Genomic DNA, 15,466 nt, shown 5'->3' with positions numbered 1-15,466 from the left:
CCGGCGAGGAGGAGAGAGAGCTGAGGACTCATGGGGACCTGCTAAACCGGAAGACAAAGGAATGCTGACGAGTATTGTGAGATAGCAAATAAGTGTGTGTGCAGCATGTGGCGCGATTGTTCTTTGTTAAAAATTGTAAATAAATACCCACGAGCCTCAGACAGCCATCCCTGGTCTCCTTCCTTCTCACACAACGAACTAAAGAATTACTACACTGGCAAAGACTGAGCTTCTTGTCTTCTCTAGGCCGTCCCCGGTCTCCTTCGTTTCTCACACAACGAACTTAAGAATTACTACATTGGCAAAGACTGAGATTCTTGTCGTCTCTAGGCTCTTCTACAATTTTTCCCATCAACTTCAGTCAGAAATCTTAGTGTAACCTTTGGACTACTGCAATGCTCTTCTGGCTGGACTTCCATCAGGCACAATCAAACCTTTACAAATGATTCAGAATGCAGTTGCATGACTGGTCTTAAACAAACCCAAAAGAGCCCATGTTACACCTCTCTTTATCTCCTTGCACTTCCTACCTGTTACAGCTCGCATCAAGTTCAAGACATTGATGCTTGATTATTGAACAGTCACAGGCTCAGCTCCTGGCGACTTCCACTCACTATTACGAATCTACATCCCCTCCAGATATCCGCTAGTGAGTGATGCCTTGGTGTACTTTGACAGAGAGGCTCAAAATCACTTTCCATAACATCCTCGTTCACCATTCCTGGCTGGTGGAATGATCTTCCCACCCCTATCCAGAATGCTGAATCCCTGACAATTTTCAAGTGACAGCTGAAAACTTATCTCTTTCGAAACTACTTGGCTTCATCGTAAAAAAAAAAAAAAAAAAAAAAAAATCTTTATTTATTCCCTCTTTTTCTAGATTGTACTTAGTTGAACAATGTCTAAAACTTGGTATTACAAGCACTTCCCGTGTCTGTTTGCCTCTTTAAGAAGAATCGCTTTATGTATCCCCCAACTGTAAGTTGCTTTGGATAAAAGCATCTGCAAAATGACTAAATGAGCTAGAGAGCTGTGAGGGAGGAACCGCTGAAACGGTGCCACCTGTTTACGGCCTCATCGTACCCAAACACAACAGAATTTACAGCCACGCTGACACACACAGAATGCTCAAGCAGGGCGTCCATGAGGCAGACATTATATCTTTCTTCAATGCCAGATAAAGTCAGCCAAAATGCCTCTCCACCGCCACCATAGCTACCATAGACCAGCCGATGGCACGGGTGGTCTCCTTAGTGAGAGAAAAATCAGCAGTTCTTCTGAGCTCATTAATATCCTTGGATTTTACCTGCTCACCCTCGTCTAGCTCTTTGAGCAGGTCGGCTTGGTATGCCTGTAACACCGCCATGGTGTGCAAAAACGCACCTGCCTGACCCGCTGCCGAGTACCCCTGATGTTGTATGCAGCGGTTTGGAGGGCAATGCCGGAGCCTTTAAAGACAATGCCGCGTCTGTTCTACCTGGGGCATCGTCTTATAACCACGCTCACTCATCCCCGCCACATTGCCATAGTAATCAGAAGCAGGATAAAAAGGATAAAAAGGCAGGCTGAGAAAGGTCTTCCCCATGACCTCGGCACCTTGGTGTGGAAGATGGGGAAATAAGGCAGGCTCTGGCACAGAGGTGACTTAGTATGCAGAAAACGTTCATCCAGTTTACTCTTCTGTGGTTCAGCCATTTTCTTAAGGGCCAATCAATATTTAACTTGTCCAAGACACAAGTTACCAACTCCTAAAGCTCCTCAAACTGGGGCGATTGAGGGGGCGAGTTCTCATTGACACCCACCACATCAACCTCCTCGGAGGAAAACAGGCGGAGCATCGAGCACGTTCCCCGGGGAGAAGTAACCGCAGAGTGTGCTTCCAATCCCAGGGAGCGGGCGCTGGATCTGGCAGGTGAGGAAGAAGATAGGGACTTGCCCATCTCCTCCCCTTCTACCAGATCCATCTGCGAACCCCACGAGTGTAATCACTGCTCCGCCTCGGCGGGAGTGGGACCAGTGCTGCAAGGAATGCTACAGAAGGCACCCTCCACAAACAGAGACTTCCGGGAGCGGAGAACATGCATAGAGAGGTGCTCACAATACTCTGCTTGCAGGCAGATAACACACAAACTGTGGGTATCCCCACCCATAATATATCGTGTGCAGGGAGGAACACACAGCCTTAAACACTGCCTGCCCTCGCCCTTGAGGTGTTTGGTTTTGCCTTGTGCTTTTGATATGATTTTTCATGACAAACAACATTAAATAAGACTCACAAACAGATATCAGACTGACAAACACACAGAGTGCTTGCTGAATGACAGAAAGTTGACGCCGGATTCACCATACATGCTTTTAAGCTTCCTGTTTGCTACATCACCCGCCCATGACATCCAACCAACATAACAGACTCATTACACACAGAAATGGCAAAAAAACTGAAAGCCACTCACAAAGCAAACCACCAAAAACAAAATACACAATTAAATTCTTATTTTAATTTAATTTCAGTAAACTTTTTTGGCGGCCTGTTTTAATTTTAGTTTTAGTCTAGTCTTTGTGTGAAGCTGTCATTTCAGTTTTTATTAGTTTTAGTCACATTCATACTCTTTTTAGTCTAGTCAAGTTTCAGTAAACTAAAAGTCTGAGCATTGTAGTCTTATTTTAGACGCTATGCCTCCCATGCCGGGGCCGTCTGTTCCCCTCTGTGGGTACACCTGTAGTTCCTTTGACTCCGCTGGATCGGTGTCTGGGAGCCTGGCTAGAGCTCCCCAGCCCATCCCGCTGGCTCATCCAAACGATCAGGCTCGGCTACGCGATTCAGTTTGCCCAGCGTCCCCCCAGGTTTTGGGGTGTTCATGCGACGATGGTGGGCAAGGATGCTCCCGTCATGCACGCGGAGGTCGCAACCCTGCTGGCAAAGGGCGCTATAGAGCCGGTCCCTACAGCCAACATGAAGTCCAGTTTCTACATATTTGACTCTCATGTTTTTTTGAGACCCCAGCCTGGATACATGCCCAAAGTTCCCACCACTCCTTTTAGAGACCAAGTGGTGAACTTGCAAGCGCTGCCCCTGGAGAAGGGCAGAAGGGAAAGGCTGTTTCCAAGCAAAGGTTATCCCACTGGATAGTGGATGCTATTGCAGGCGGGCTCTGGGTCTGCGGGGTCTGCGGGCGGCAGATCCTTCTCCTATTTAGCGCCCAAACTCTGGAATAACCTACCTAACATTGTTCGGGAGGCAGACACACTCTTGCAGTTTAAATCTAGATTAAAGACCCATCTCTTTAACCTGGCTTACACATAACATACTAATACACTTCTAATATCCAAATCCGTTAAAGGATTTTAAGGATGCATTAAATAGGTAAACCGGAACCGGGGAACATTTCCCATAACACCCGATGTACTTGCTACATCGTTAGAAGAATGGCATCTACGCTCATATTAGTCTGTTTCTCTCTTATTCCGAGGTCACCGTAGCCACCAGATCCAGTCTGTATCCAAGTCAGAGGGTCACTGCAGTCACCCGGATCCAGTATGTATCCAGCCCAGATGGTGGATTAGCACCTAGAAAGGACCTCTACAGCCCTGAAAGACAGCGGAGACCAGGACTAGAGCCCCAGAGACAGATCCCCTGTAAAGACCTTGTCTCAGACGACCACCGGGTAAAGACCACAGGAAACAGATGATTCTTCTGCACAACCTGACTTTGCTGCAGCCTGGAATTGAACTGTTGGTTTCGTCTGGTCAGAGGACAACTGGCCCCCCAACTGAGCCTGGTTTCTCCCAAGGTTTTTTTCTCCATTCTCTCACCGATGGAGTTTTGGTTCCTTGCCACTGTCGCCTCTTGCTTGCTTAGTTGGGGACACTTCATTTACAGCGATATCGTTGACTTGATTGCAAATCATTGCACAGATACCATTTAAACTGAACTGAGCTGCATGATGACATCACTGAATTCAATGATGAACTGGCCTTTAACTGTCATTTTGTATTATTGACACAATGTTTTCCTAATTAATGTTGTTCAGTTGCTTTGACGGAATCTTTTTTGTTTAAAGCGCTATATGAATAAAGATGACTTGACTTGACTATTGTCCTGGCTTATCAGGCTTTATACCTGCCATACCCCCTAGGGGTGAGAGCTCACTCAAGTAGGGGTGTAGCCTCCTTCTGGGCGCCGGCGCATGGCACCTCGCTAACAGACATCTGTAGAGCTGCAGGCTGGGCGACACCTAAAACATTTGCAAGATTTTATAAACTCTGTGTAGAGCCTGTGTCCTCCCAGGTACTCACCCCTTCAGGCCAGTAACAGGACCTGCTCGGTGTCAATCAGCTTGCTGCGCCATTCCACTCCACTGACTGGATGAGTGCGCTAATCCCCTCAGGTGAGTTCCTCAGTTCAGAACCCTGGGTTCTTTAAGCACTGTTGATGTCCAGAAATCAAACCAAGTAGTTTGCAAATATTTTAAAGCAGCATCTCTAGAAAATATCTTTTGATTTACTAATGCAGATAAAATTTGTCTCTAGCCTGAAGACTACCACGAACAATCGGTTTTATCAGAATCTACAATTTGTTGTAGTTCTGCTTTCCTGCAGCTATTAAGCTATTCTAAAGAAGGAGACTGAACAAAGTTCTTCAAAATCCTCCATCACAAATCTTCACCTGACAAAAAAAAAAAGGTTACAAAGAGTAGTGAGAAAGCATACTATAAAATAAAATTAAGCAAATACAGGAATTTTACCCCATAAAACAATTCCAGTCCTTGGCCACTCAAATGTAGTTTACGCAAAAAGAACAGCAAATTAACTACTACAACTAAATGCACACAAAGCACATGCCCAAAGTAACTATGCATCAAATAAAAAAGCATGCTACAATACAAAAAAGAAGTAGAAATACATTAAACACAAAAGCATGCTACAAAGAAAGCAAAAGTAGCAATGCATCAACTTACAAAGCAATCTACATGACACAAAAGTAGAACTGCGTAAATATTACAAAACATTCTACAAAACAAACATAGCAGTTCAACCAAAACCATTAAGTAACAAAAGATACTACAAAAAAACAATCAAAACAAAAGTAGCTCTGCAAACAAAAGGCAGACTAAGTAAAACCAAAAGTAGCTCTTCAAACAAAAGGCAATTCATATCTCGGACGAGCCCCCATTTGTGTTACAACCCTGTTTACGGACCAACATAAAAAAGGCGTTCTAAAGACAACAAATACCACAGTGGCCACGGGACAAAAAAAGTTAAGGTTTTAATTGTATGGGTAAAAGAATATAATAAAAAATAGCAAAACAGCAAAAAATAAAAAATAAAATATTTAAACATAAATCATAAATAAGGACTTATTATTTAAACTACCACTAACTCAAGAGTTAAGAAAACTTCCTATCCCCTGAGGAAGAAATCAAACACAGCAAAAGTCTTCTGGGTCAGCTCACTTACCTTTGCTTTCTTTGTACCGTGTGGTAACTAAACAAGCAATCACTCACTCACCATCCTTAAACAAAAGAGAATAAGGAAAACCAAAACCAAAAATCAAACACAAAACAAACATAGTTCCCAGGACAAGCCACCTTTGAAGTGCCACCAGCAGCTCTTAAAGGGGTCATATAATGCGATTTCAATTTTTCCTTTCTTTTTGGAGTGTTACAGGCTCTTGGTGCATAAAGAAGATCTGTAAAGTTGCAAAGACTAAAGTCTCAAATCCAAAGAGATATTCTTTATAAAAGTTAAGAGTCAACCACATCCTCCTAAAACGGCTTGTTCTAACGTGCGCCTACATCACTATATGTGATAACTTTATTTTTAATAAAGATCCAGACTGCATCAGTAAGAGTTCGGTCCTTTGTTCACTTCATTTTACCACAGATTTGTTTACAAACAAGGCACAATTTAATGCAAGATTGAAACTAAAAGATGCTGTGTGACTATATAGGATCCGATAGTAATGTTGCAACACAAGTGGGATTAACTGTTTTCATTACGTGGTCACTGTTGCTTTGTCTCTTCTTACAGATCGCTTGATATGTATGAACTTTTTTATAAAAAGTTGATGCTGCTGCAGATTCTCTCTCTCTCTTCAGCAGCTGAATACAGTGATGCTGAACTTAAACTCTCCCAGTCTCCTCAGCCTTTATTAAGAGTGGGTGGACTGACATTTGAATTCAGTCTCTAAACATCCTAAACCAGTTTTTTTGTGTGTGTGAGCAATGAAGATAAATGAAACTGAAAGTTTTATACAATGGAATTTTAGAACAATAGATATTGTTTCAAATCAGTTTTACAAATAATCATGAAACTTTTTTTTGTTGTTGTTACAATTTTCAATAAACTGCCTACAGTCTTTAAAAAGAGATCAAACTTAATTCTGCATTCCAAAGCATTCAAGATTTAAGGTTAAGTTTAAATTGGAAATTCCCTTTTCAGGTCAAAAAGTGTTCAACAAAAAATGATAAACAGGTAATAAGTGTATTTTCACTACTTTATAAATATAATTAGGTAAAAAAAATCCCCTAAAAAAACCTATGACAGAACAATTCAACCAGTGCTGTAACAATCTTCAAAACTGAAAATACCATAGCAAGACACTTTTCGTTCATGTTATTGTAACATATGGAAACTGAGCAAAACAATCACAAAAGATAGCAGTAAAATGATAACACATCATGATCATTGGTGTTATGTAAAAGCAATTATAAGAAAATAAAAAGAACTCATTAAAAACACAGACAATGAGGCCACATGTCTTATAATAAATGAATTTAAGAGATATTTATCCCAATTTTTAAAGAAAGTCATCATATTGCAGTAGTTTTCTACTACCACAACATCATATTTCTCATTTGCTATTAAGTCAGCCTTTTACAGAAATACTTCCTTGAACTGCTATGCAATTAAATGTTTAAAAAAGATTTTATGTTGTAGCACATCATTTTTAGTGTAATTAATGTAGGCCTAATATAATTGTCAGGGTGAATATTTCAAACTTTTAAAAAGTAACTTATGTTTCAGACCAAATAATGATGATTCAACATCACAGAATAGCAGCAAAATGCAAGCATCTTTGCACACGAAGTACAGATATCTCTCAATCTGACTCCATCACATGCATCACATTCATGTTTATCAGTGGAAACTGGTTGATTTGGCTGTGGGATTGTTTGAATCTGCTGTAATCTCTGTGAAATAGTTCTGATATCTGATCAGTCATTACACATTCTCAAGATCAGTGCGGTTCAAGATTATGTCAACTTAGAACTAAATGTTCCCATCTAACCTAACCATTGCCATTCTATGCACAACAGACTTCAGTATAAAGCTGCTTAAACTCCACACTGATGAAAATGATTCTGTGGTAAAGTGAATACTACAGCAAAACAAATGTCATTCCTATATGAAAAAGTTAGGTGAGCCAATAATATTGCTTGTAGACTAGAAGTTATATAAACATAAAAATAAACGTCAAACCTACTAAACTTTTCTGATACTGGTGTTCCCATCATGCACTGGGGCATAATTAATAAGGTAGATTTTTTTCCCTGTTTTTTTTTTATTATTATTATAATTATTTATCATTGCTTTTGTTGTAAGGTTTAGTAATTTGTTTTACATCTGGAGTTAATTTTCTACTCAAAATGATAGATTCACACTCAAAAACGAACCACAGAATGTTACTAATAATTGTGTACCAAGAATTGAAGTCTCTGTGTACGTATGAGCACTGCATTACTAATCATGACATTGTATTTCATAATTTCTTCTTATAACATAAAGCAACACTGAGGTGACTTTGAGAACTGTAAATACGAATAGGCCTACACAGGGCCAGACCGTGGCATATAGGCGACATAGCCAGTTTTGTTTTGTTTTTGTTTGTTTTTTGTCGGAAGTGCGTCCTCTTGTGACCATTGTGACTCTGCACACATATATTAAGCAAAATAATTTCTGAATGAAGGGAAGGTGTGCTGGTTCTTAGGTATACTTGGTCATCGCCATGGAGTGTCGGTAAGGACACGGAGACAGGAACTCCAGTCAATTTATTTTAATATCCATCAAGTTTACTGGTTACATTGGTACGTTGCCATTGGTCAATACAAACTTGTGCATGGTCATGTGGATATATGCGTGTGTGTGGTCTAAACAAAGGAAAGGAGAAATAAAATTACATAAATTAAGTGATTTAGAACAAACAGGATAACATTATCAAATGTAAATTATCACATTAGCATTTTAAACTTATAGCATATAAACTTTAGAAACTAAACAGCATATGTAAACATGGGTAGATATACATTAAACACCTCTGAACTAATTAGCATTTGAATTAGGCGGAAATATCTCACAATCACAATAATGAGTTAAATATGATGATTTTACGTATACATATTTGGTTTACAGCGCTTATGTTTACATAAACTATCGATCTTGCGGGGCCGCGGATCTTCCGCGCATTTGTCTAATCTTATATATAAACATCTCAACAAATAATCTTAATCAGCATTAACAACACTATACAAGATAAATAAACACTTACTTTTGGTCATTAACGCACACAACTTTGACATGAATCAGGAGAAAACAACACACAAACCATCTCTTTCTGACAAAGCAAAACGAAGCTTAAAGGTTCTACTTTAATAGTCATCCGACAACACTGTGATTTGATTGGCTGTACTTTTGCGTGATCAGTGCATGATAACTACGGTGGCCTGGATGCTTGTTAACTTGCATGCCTAAGAGTGTCCAGCAGATGGTGCAGTTGACGTTCCTCTTCTACAGCCGCCCCTACATTTGCTTTGCAAATGTACTTTCTATCCTCCTTATTTAGTCTGTTGCAGGGTCATTATTTGGGATGGCGGGCAGTGTGATGAGACGAGACACTGGTCGATGGTAGTGCTTGTTCTTTACCTCAATTTCTGCAGAACGGACATTGCCATCTGATCCAGGGTATATGGTTACTACTTTGCCGACAGGCCAAAGAGCTCGGGGAAGCTGGTAGTCAATTATCACAAAAGTCCCAGGTGTGAGGTTGTTGGAGTCTCTCATCCATTTTTGCCGTGGCTGCAGGGTGGGCAAGTAATTCTTTATAAAACTTGTCCAAAACTGATCTGCCAGTACTTGTGATTGCCGCCATCTTTTCCGACTAAGAATTTCGGATTCTGGGTAAATCACTTGTGGTAGTGATGCATCTGGCCGCCCCATCAACAGGTAATTTTGGGTCACTGGATCTGGATCAGCTACATCAGAAGAAACATAACCCAATGGCTTTGCATTGAGTATAGTCTCCACTTCTATAAGGAGTGTTCTGAGGACTTCCTCTGTGAGAGTCTGGGACCCGATGATGGTACGCATGGTAGTTTTAACTGAGCGGATTTCACGCTCCCACATACCTCCAAAATGTGGGGCATTTGGGGGATTGTAATGAAACTGGATCTTCTGTTTTGCTAACTGGTTTTGGAGGTGTGGGCTCATGGAAGCGAAAGCTATCTGTAGCTCCTTATCACCTCCTCGAAAGTTGGTGCCCTGATCTGCCAAGATTTCAAAAGGCGTTCCACGACGAGCAACCATACGCCTAATGGCCATCAGAAAGGAGTCTGTATCCATGTTACTCAGTAAATCCAAGTGGACACAGCGGGTGGTCATGCACTTAAAAATTATTCCCCACCTCTTTTCATTACTCCTTCCTCGCTTTACTAGGAATGGGCCAAAGCAATCTATCCCTGTGGAATAGAAAGCTGGTTTCATCAGGCGGAGTCTGGCTGGGGGAAGTTCTGCCATTTTTGGAATTTTAGGTTTAGCTCTCCACTTTTGGCATTCGACACAAGAATGTTGATGGCGCCGTATTGCTTCTCTCCCTCTGAGTATCCAGTAATATCTTCGCATTTCTGCAAATACCCTTTCTGGACCAGGATGGCAGAGTTTGGTATCATACTGCTTTATAAGGAGGCGGGTAATAGGGTGTTTTGGGTCCAAGACTATGGGGTGCAGAGTACTGTAACTCAGGTTGGTAGCTCGGCGCAGTCGTCCTCCTACACGGATGAGTGCAGTCGTTTTATCCAACTCTGGTGACAATGTGAGCAGACGACTGGACAAAGGGATCGGCTTGCCAGTTGTTAAAGCTTGATATTCTGTGGGGAAACTGTCTAATTGGGCTTGCCTCAAAAGACTTGATTCAGACTGCTGGTACTCCGGTGCTCCTGGGTCACCCGTTTCCCCCACCAACCCCTGACTGGATCTGCAAGTAGCTTCCAGGAGTTCCTCAAAGGTTGAGAACTGGGTAGCATCTGGCAGTGATAATCCAGTATAAGTCAAAGTGAGGCCACAAAACTTTGTGTTACGAAGCTTGGTGGGGTCATCATTCAGCCCAATGGCAGGAGTTTCTGGCCATGATGCGGGTGGTAGGTAGAGGAAGTCTGGCCCTTTACACCATCGATTGGGTTGGGATAATTCAAGCAAGGTTTTGCCACGTGTGATGTCATCTGCAACATTGTTAACTGAATCTACGTAGCGCCAGCAATGACCTTCTGTAAGTTCTTGTATCTCGGTTACTCTGGTTCCTACAAAAACTTTAAATCTGCAGGACTCCGATTTCAGCCAGGTGAGTACTGTTGTTGAGTCACTCCACAAGAATGTGTTCCTAATTTCCAATGAGAGCTCATTATGAAGTATCTTGGCTAACTGTGCTCCAGTGAGGGCAGCACAGAGTTCAAGCCGAGGCATTGACTGTTGCCTTTTTGGAGATACTCTTGATCTGGCGTGGATGAATGCCACTTCCACTTGGCCTTGGTGTTCAGTACGGAGGTATGCTACTGATCCATAGGCTGTCTCAGAGGCGTCGCAGAAGATGTGAAGTTCTCGTTCTGCCTCTGGGACATCTAGCATGGCTGACACATAACACCAAGGTATGGTGATCAGTGGTAGATGTTCCAGTTCTGCTTCCCATTTTTGCCAGGCCCGTAGCAGTTCTGAAGGAAGAAGGGGGTCATCCCATTCTCTTTCCTTCACCCACAGTTGTCGCACTAAGGTTTTAGCCCTGGTTGTGAAAGGTATCATGTAACCCAAGGGGTCATACTGGCTGGCGAGAACACGGTAAATGTTTCTCATTGTTACCTCATGGTAGGATAGAGGACGATGACGGTAATGGAGGGTGTCTAGAACGCACCGCCAGTTTAATCCCAGGGTCATCTCTTGAGGATCTGATTGGCTGAGGGAAATCCACAACTCAGTGTTCTCTGATCTAGCCTCTTTGGGAAGATGGCTAACCACTGAGGCTTCGTTGCTCGCCCACTGACGGATTTCAAACCCGCCTGAAGCCAGTAGGGACCTTAACCCATTAATCAGCTCCTTGGCTTCAGTTAAGGATGCAGTGCTCTGTAAACAGTTGTCGACATAAAAGCAGCGTTCAACTGACTGCCGTAACTTATCACCCGGCTGGCAATGAGTAAAAACGTGTCGCTGTACTGCGAATGTCGCACAACAGGGGCTACAGGTTGTGCCAAATGGAAGAACCTGCCACTCATATACATCAGGTGGGTTTTCAGGCTTTAGATCTCGCCACAAGAACCTTAGGAGGGGTTTGTCTCTGGGGAGCAGGCGGACCTGATGGAACATTCCCTTTATGTCTCCACTGATGGCTACTCGATGTTCTCTGAAGCGGATCAACACTCCAAGGAGAGAGGGGCCCAGCGTAGGTCCAGGTAACAGAAACTTGTTTAGATTTTGACCATTGTAGGTGTATGAGCAGTTAAACACCACTCTATGTTTACCATTGTGGGTGACAAGATGGTGGGGTAGATACCATGATTCTGTAGATTGGGCTGCTTCTTCAGATGATATCTTAGTGGCATAACCAGCTCTCTCCAATTTCTGGATCTCTTCTTTGTACTTGTTAGCTAATGGTAGGTCCTTTGCTAACCGACGTTCAGTGCTACGGAGGTGGCACATCACAGCATCCTTTGGAGCATGTAACAGGGGCATAGTTTTAACTCTCAAAAGCGGAGTGGCGTATCGTTCAACTCCATCTACTTTTACTCGCACAGTTTGTGCCTCCAGCATGTTCAGTGCTTCTCTGTCCTGTTGTGACCTTATTACCATCTTTTCACAGCGATAAGGTAGGATGTCCATCTGCCATAACCGTTCAACTTGATGATACAGTTCTACAGATGGGGAGCAGTTGGATGTGAACAGACAATGGGATACTGAGAGTTGATCCTGCAGATGTTTGGAAGGGCCTTGCAAGGTCCAGCCAAGGCGAGTTCTGACAGCAGCTGGACCCCCAGGTGGACCCAGTCGCACAGGTTCAATTGGGGTTATGAGCTCAGTGTGATCCGAACCAATAAGAAGAAGCGGACAAGCTTTAACCAGAGGTGGTATAGGAATCCCTCTCAGGTGTCTGTACCTTTCCTGCAGGGTATTCAAAGGATAGATGTATTCTGCTAAACCAAATTGATCAGCTGTGAAGGCCCCCTGGATGCTGAACCTTTTCCTAGGGTTACTTGGGGTGGATAAGCTGAAGTCTACAGAAGTGCCATGCAATGTCCTGATGTCTTGGTGTACCGTCTGTAAATTAAGTTGCTCTGGTTTGCCCTTTAATCCGAGATGCTGTGCAGCTGTGTCAAGCAGAATGGTGCGCTCTGAGCCATCATCCAGTACAGCAAACGTGTCCAAAGTTTTCTGTTGATGATGGATGGTAACCTTAACAACTTTCAGGAACACCTTCCCACCACAACGAGGTTGGTCTAAGTAAAGAGTCTCTGTGGTGGAGTTGTACAGGCTATTGTTCTCACTGGTAACCTCACCTTTCCTTTGGTTGATATCGTGGAGTATGGAGAGGTGTTTGGCTTGGCAAAGATGGCAAGGTCTCTTTAGGTCACAGTCTTTGGCCATGTGGGAGCGTGCACATTTCCAGCATCGTTTATTGTCTTTGATCCATCCAACCATTTGCTCCTTAGTTAATGCTGTGAATACGGTACACTGGCTGAGGTAATGTTCTGCACGACAGTATGGACAGACGGCTTTGGGCTTGGTAGGTACTTTGGGATGAACTGCTTTGGGTTTAGGTAATGGTTCTGTGGCCTGTCTTTGTTCTACGCCATGCAGTATGGTCGTTTGTTTGCTTTGTCCCCGAATCACTGCCCTTTGATCTCGTTTTAAGGTTCTTGTCTCATCAGTTGGGTCGAATTCCATACAGTTGGCTTCTAGCTGTAGCCAGTCTGCAAACTCGAGGAGGGAGAACTTAGTCTTATCTGGGTTTCTTTTGAGGTGATGCCTCCTGAATTGGGTTTGTTGTGAACGAGGAAGACGGTTCAGAAGGCGTTTCACATTTGACCCACTGTGCAGTTCTTCAATCCCCTCCTCTTTCAGGGCTTTGAGCATACCGACTATGGCTTGGACTCTAAGGGAAAAGTCATCAAATGCCCGCTCATCACCAACACGAATAGGTGGCAGATTCTCCAAAGTCTCTATTTCCCTTAACACAAACTGGTAGGGCCGGCCATACCTTCTGTCAAGGGCTTGCAGAGCATTAGTGTAAGGCGTAACTGACTCTGCATGTGCCAGCACCAGTCTGTGAGCATTAGGTACCTTCACATGTTTAAGCAGGATGGAGTACTTGTAATGCTCTGGTAGTTGGGGGTGAAGCAGGTTGTCCAGGGCGATCCTAAGTTCCACATACTGGGCTCTGTCCTCTTTAATGAAATCTGGGAAGGTGGGGCCCTCTACTGTTGGAGGCCAGTATGATTAGGGATGGGGAATGTAGGGCACTGCATCAGCCCTAAGCTGAGATGTTGTAATTGGGTACAAAATTCTTGACATTGGCTCAGTCTCTGGAGCAAACTGACTGTGTACTGGATAAGCTTCAGAGGGCGGTGGTACTTGATAGTATGGGAGCTGGGTGGTTTGGCTCGGTCTCTGGTCGGGGAGAGGAGGTAATGGTTTCATCCAGGGCTCTGCACTGGTACGCACACGTGTTCTAGTCGGATCTGATGAGGGGCTGCAGCAAGGTGAGGCATAATGGTGTGTTGACAGACTAGTCTCTCTGCTCACAGGGGGTGGTGACTGGAAATTAGTGTCTCTGATTTGGGTTTTCCTCAGCATTTGTGACAGCTCCTCAACAAAAGGGGGTTGGGTTTTCCCAGGCTGTGGCCAAGGATGACGATCGGGGGTTACAGCATCAGGACTGGCATCGGATTTTAGCTGTCCCTTTTCCACTGATTTCAGGATCTGGGTTCTAGGTGTCTGATGCCGAGATAATGCTTGTGAGGAGTGAGCAGATGTTTGAGGAGTACTGTGTAGCAGGACTTTCTCCAAGAGTTCTGTTTGGCGTCTAGCTGTCTCGCTCTGTTGCCTTGTAACTTCCATTATCTGCAGCATGAAGTCCTCTGATGCACCAGCTGTTCCAAATAGGTGGTGAGAGGAGATGGGGGTCGAAGTCATTATTACCTTCTGTTTAGGTTTAACAGTCTGTCCTGATGGGTTCCCAGTATAGTTGACAACGTAGTCGTCTAGGTATGCAGGCCTCTGGATTGCTCTGCGTGGACGTTGAGATGAGGCAGGAGCAGATTTAGATATTTCAGACTCTGGAGTTGCCATGGTAACGACCCGGATCCGGCTCGAAGGACCAATTTGAAGGGAAGGTGTGCTGATTCTTAGGTATACTTGGTCATCGCCATGGAGTGTCGGTAAGGACACGGAGACAGGAACTCCAGTTAATTTATTTTAATATCCATCAAGTTTACTGGTTACATTGGTACGTTGCCATTGGTCAATACAAACTTGTGCATGGTCATGTGGATATATGCCATTAACTCACCTAAACAAAGGAAAGGAGAAATAAAATTACATAAATTAAGTGATTTAGAACAAACAGGATAACATTATCAAATGTAAATTATCAGATTAGCATTTAAACTTATAGCATATAAACTTTAGAAACTAAACAGCATATGTAAACATGGGTAGATATACATTAAGTGTAAATTTGACACATTAACCACACCTCTGAACTAATTAGCATTTGCATTAGGCGGAAATATCTCACAATCACAATAATGAGTTAAATATGATGATTTTACGTATACATATTTGGTTTACAGCGCTTATGTTTACATAAACTATCGATCTTGCGAGGCCGCGGATCTTCAGCGAATTTGTCTAATCTTATATATAAACATCTCAACAAATAATCTTAATCAGCATTAACAACACTATACAAGATAAATAAACACTTACTTTTGGTCATTAACGCACACAACTTTGACAGGAATCAGGAGAAAACAACACACAAACCATCTCTTTCTGACAAAGCAAAACGAAGCTTAAAGGTTCTACTTTAATAGTCATCCGACAACACTGTGATTTGATTGGCTGTACTTTTGCGTGATCAGTGCATGATAACTACGGTGGCCTGGATGCTTGTTAACTTGCATGCCTAAGACTGTCCAGCAGATGGTGC

General features: G+C 43.0%; 1 protein-coding gene across 2 annotated transcripts; it reads right to left on the bottom strand.

Moving 5' to 3' along the window:
• Positions 1-7,968: 7,968 nt before the first annotated feature.
• LOC122136428 lies at positions 7,969-15,136 on the bottom strand. Of its 2 annotated transcripts, none has more exons than XR_006154121.1 (2): positions 14,825-15,136; positions 7,969-8,150 (listed from the first exon to the last, which is right to left on the bottom strand). XR_006154121.1 is itself a non-coding variant. In XM_042719403.1 (2 exons), exon 1 carries the CDS (start codon positions 13,387-13,389, stop codon positions 8,839-8,841), a length of 4,551 nt encoding a protein of 1,516 aa, XP_042575337.1. In that variant the 5' UTR covers positions 13,390-13,418; the 3' UTR covers positions 7,969-8,150; positions 8,549-8,838. The 2 variants fall into 2 exon arrangements, 1 of the variants encoding a protein (XP_042575337.1); XM_042719403.1 differs by lacking the exon at positions 14,825-15,136 and adding an exon at positions 8,549-13,418.
• Positions 15,137-15,466: the final 330 nt, after the last annotated feature.

This window comes from Cyprinus carpio, chromosome B3 (assembly GCF_018340385.1).
Source record: "Cyprinus carpio isolate SPL01 chromosome B3, ASM1834038v1, whole genome shotgun sequence".
Classification (NCBI taxonomy): domain Eukaryota; kingdom Metazoa; phylum Chordata; class Actinopteri; order Cypriniformes; family Cyprinidae; genus Cyprinus; species Cyprinus carpio.
This window is presented reverse-complemented; position numbering and strand designations above follow the sequence as displayed.

Bases quoted from the DNA above. Each gene is read 5' to 3' on its own strand.
- LOC122136428 (XM_042719403.1), bottom strand. From the start codon at position 13,389: ATGCTCAAAGCCCTGAAAGAGGAGGGGATTGAAGAACTGCACAGTGGG.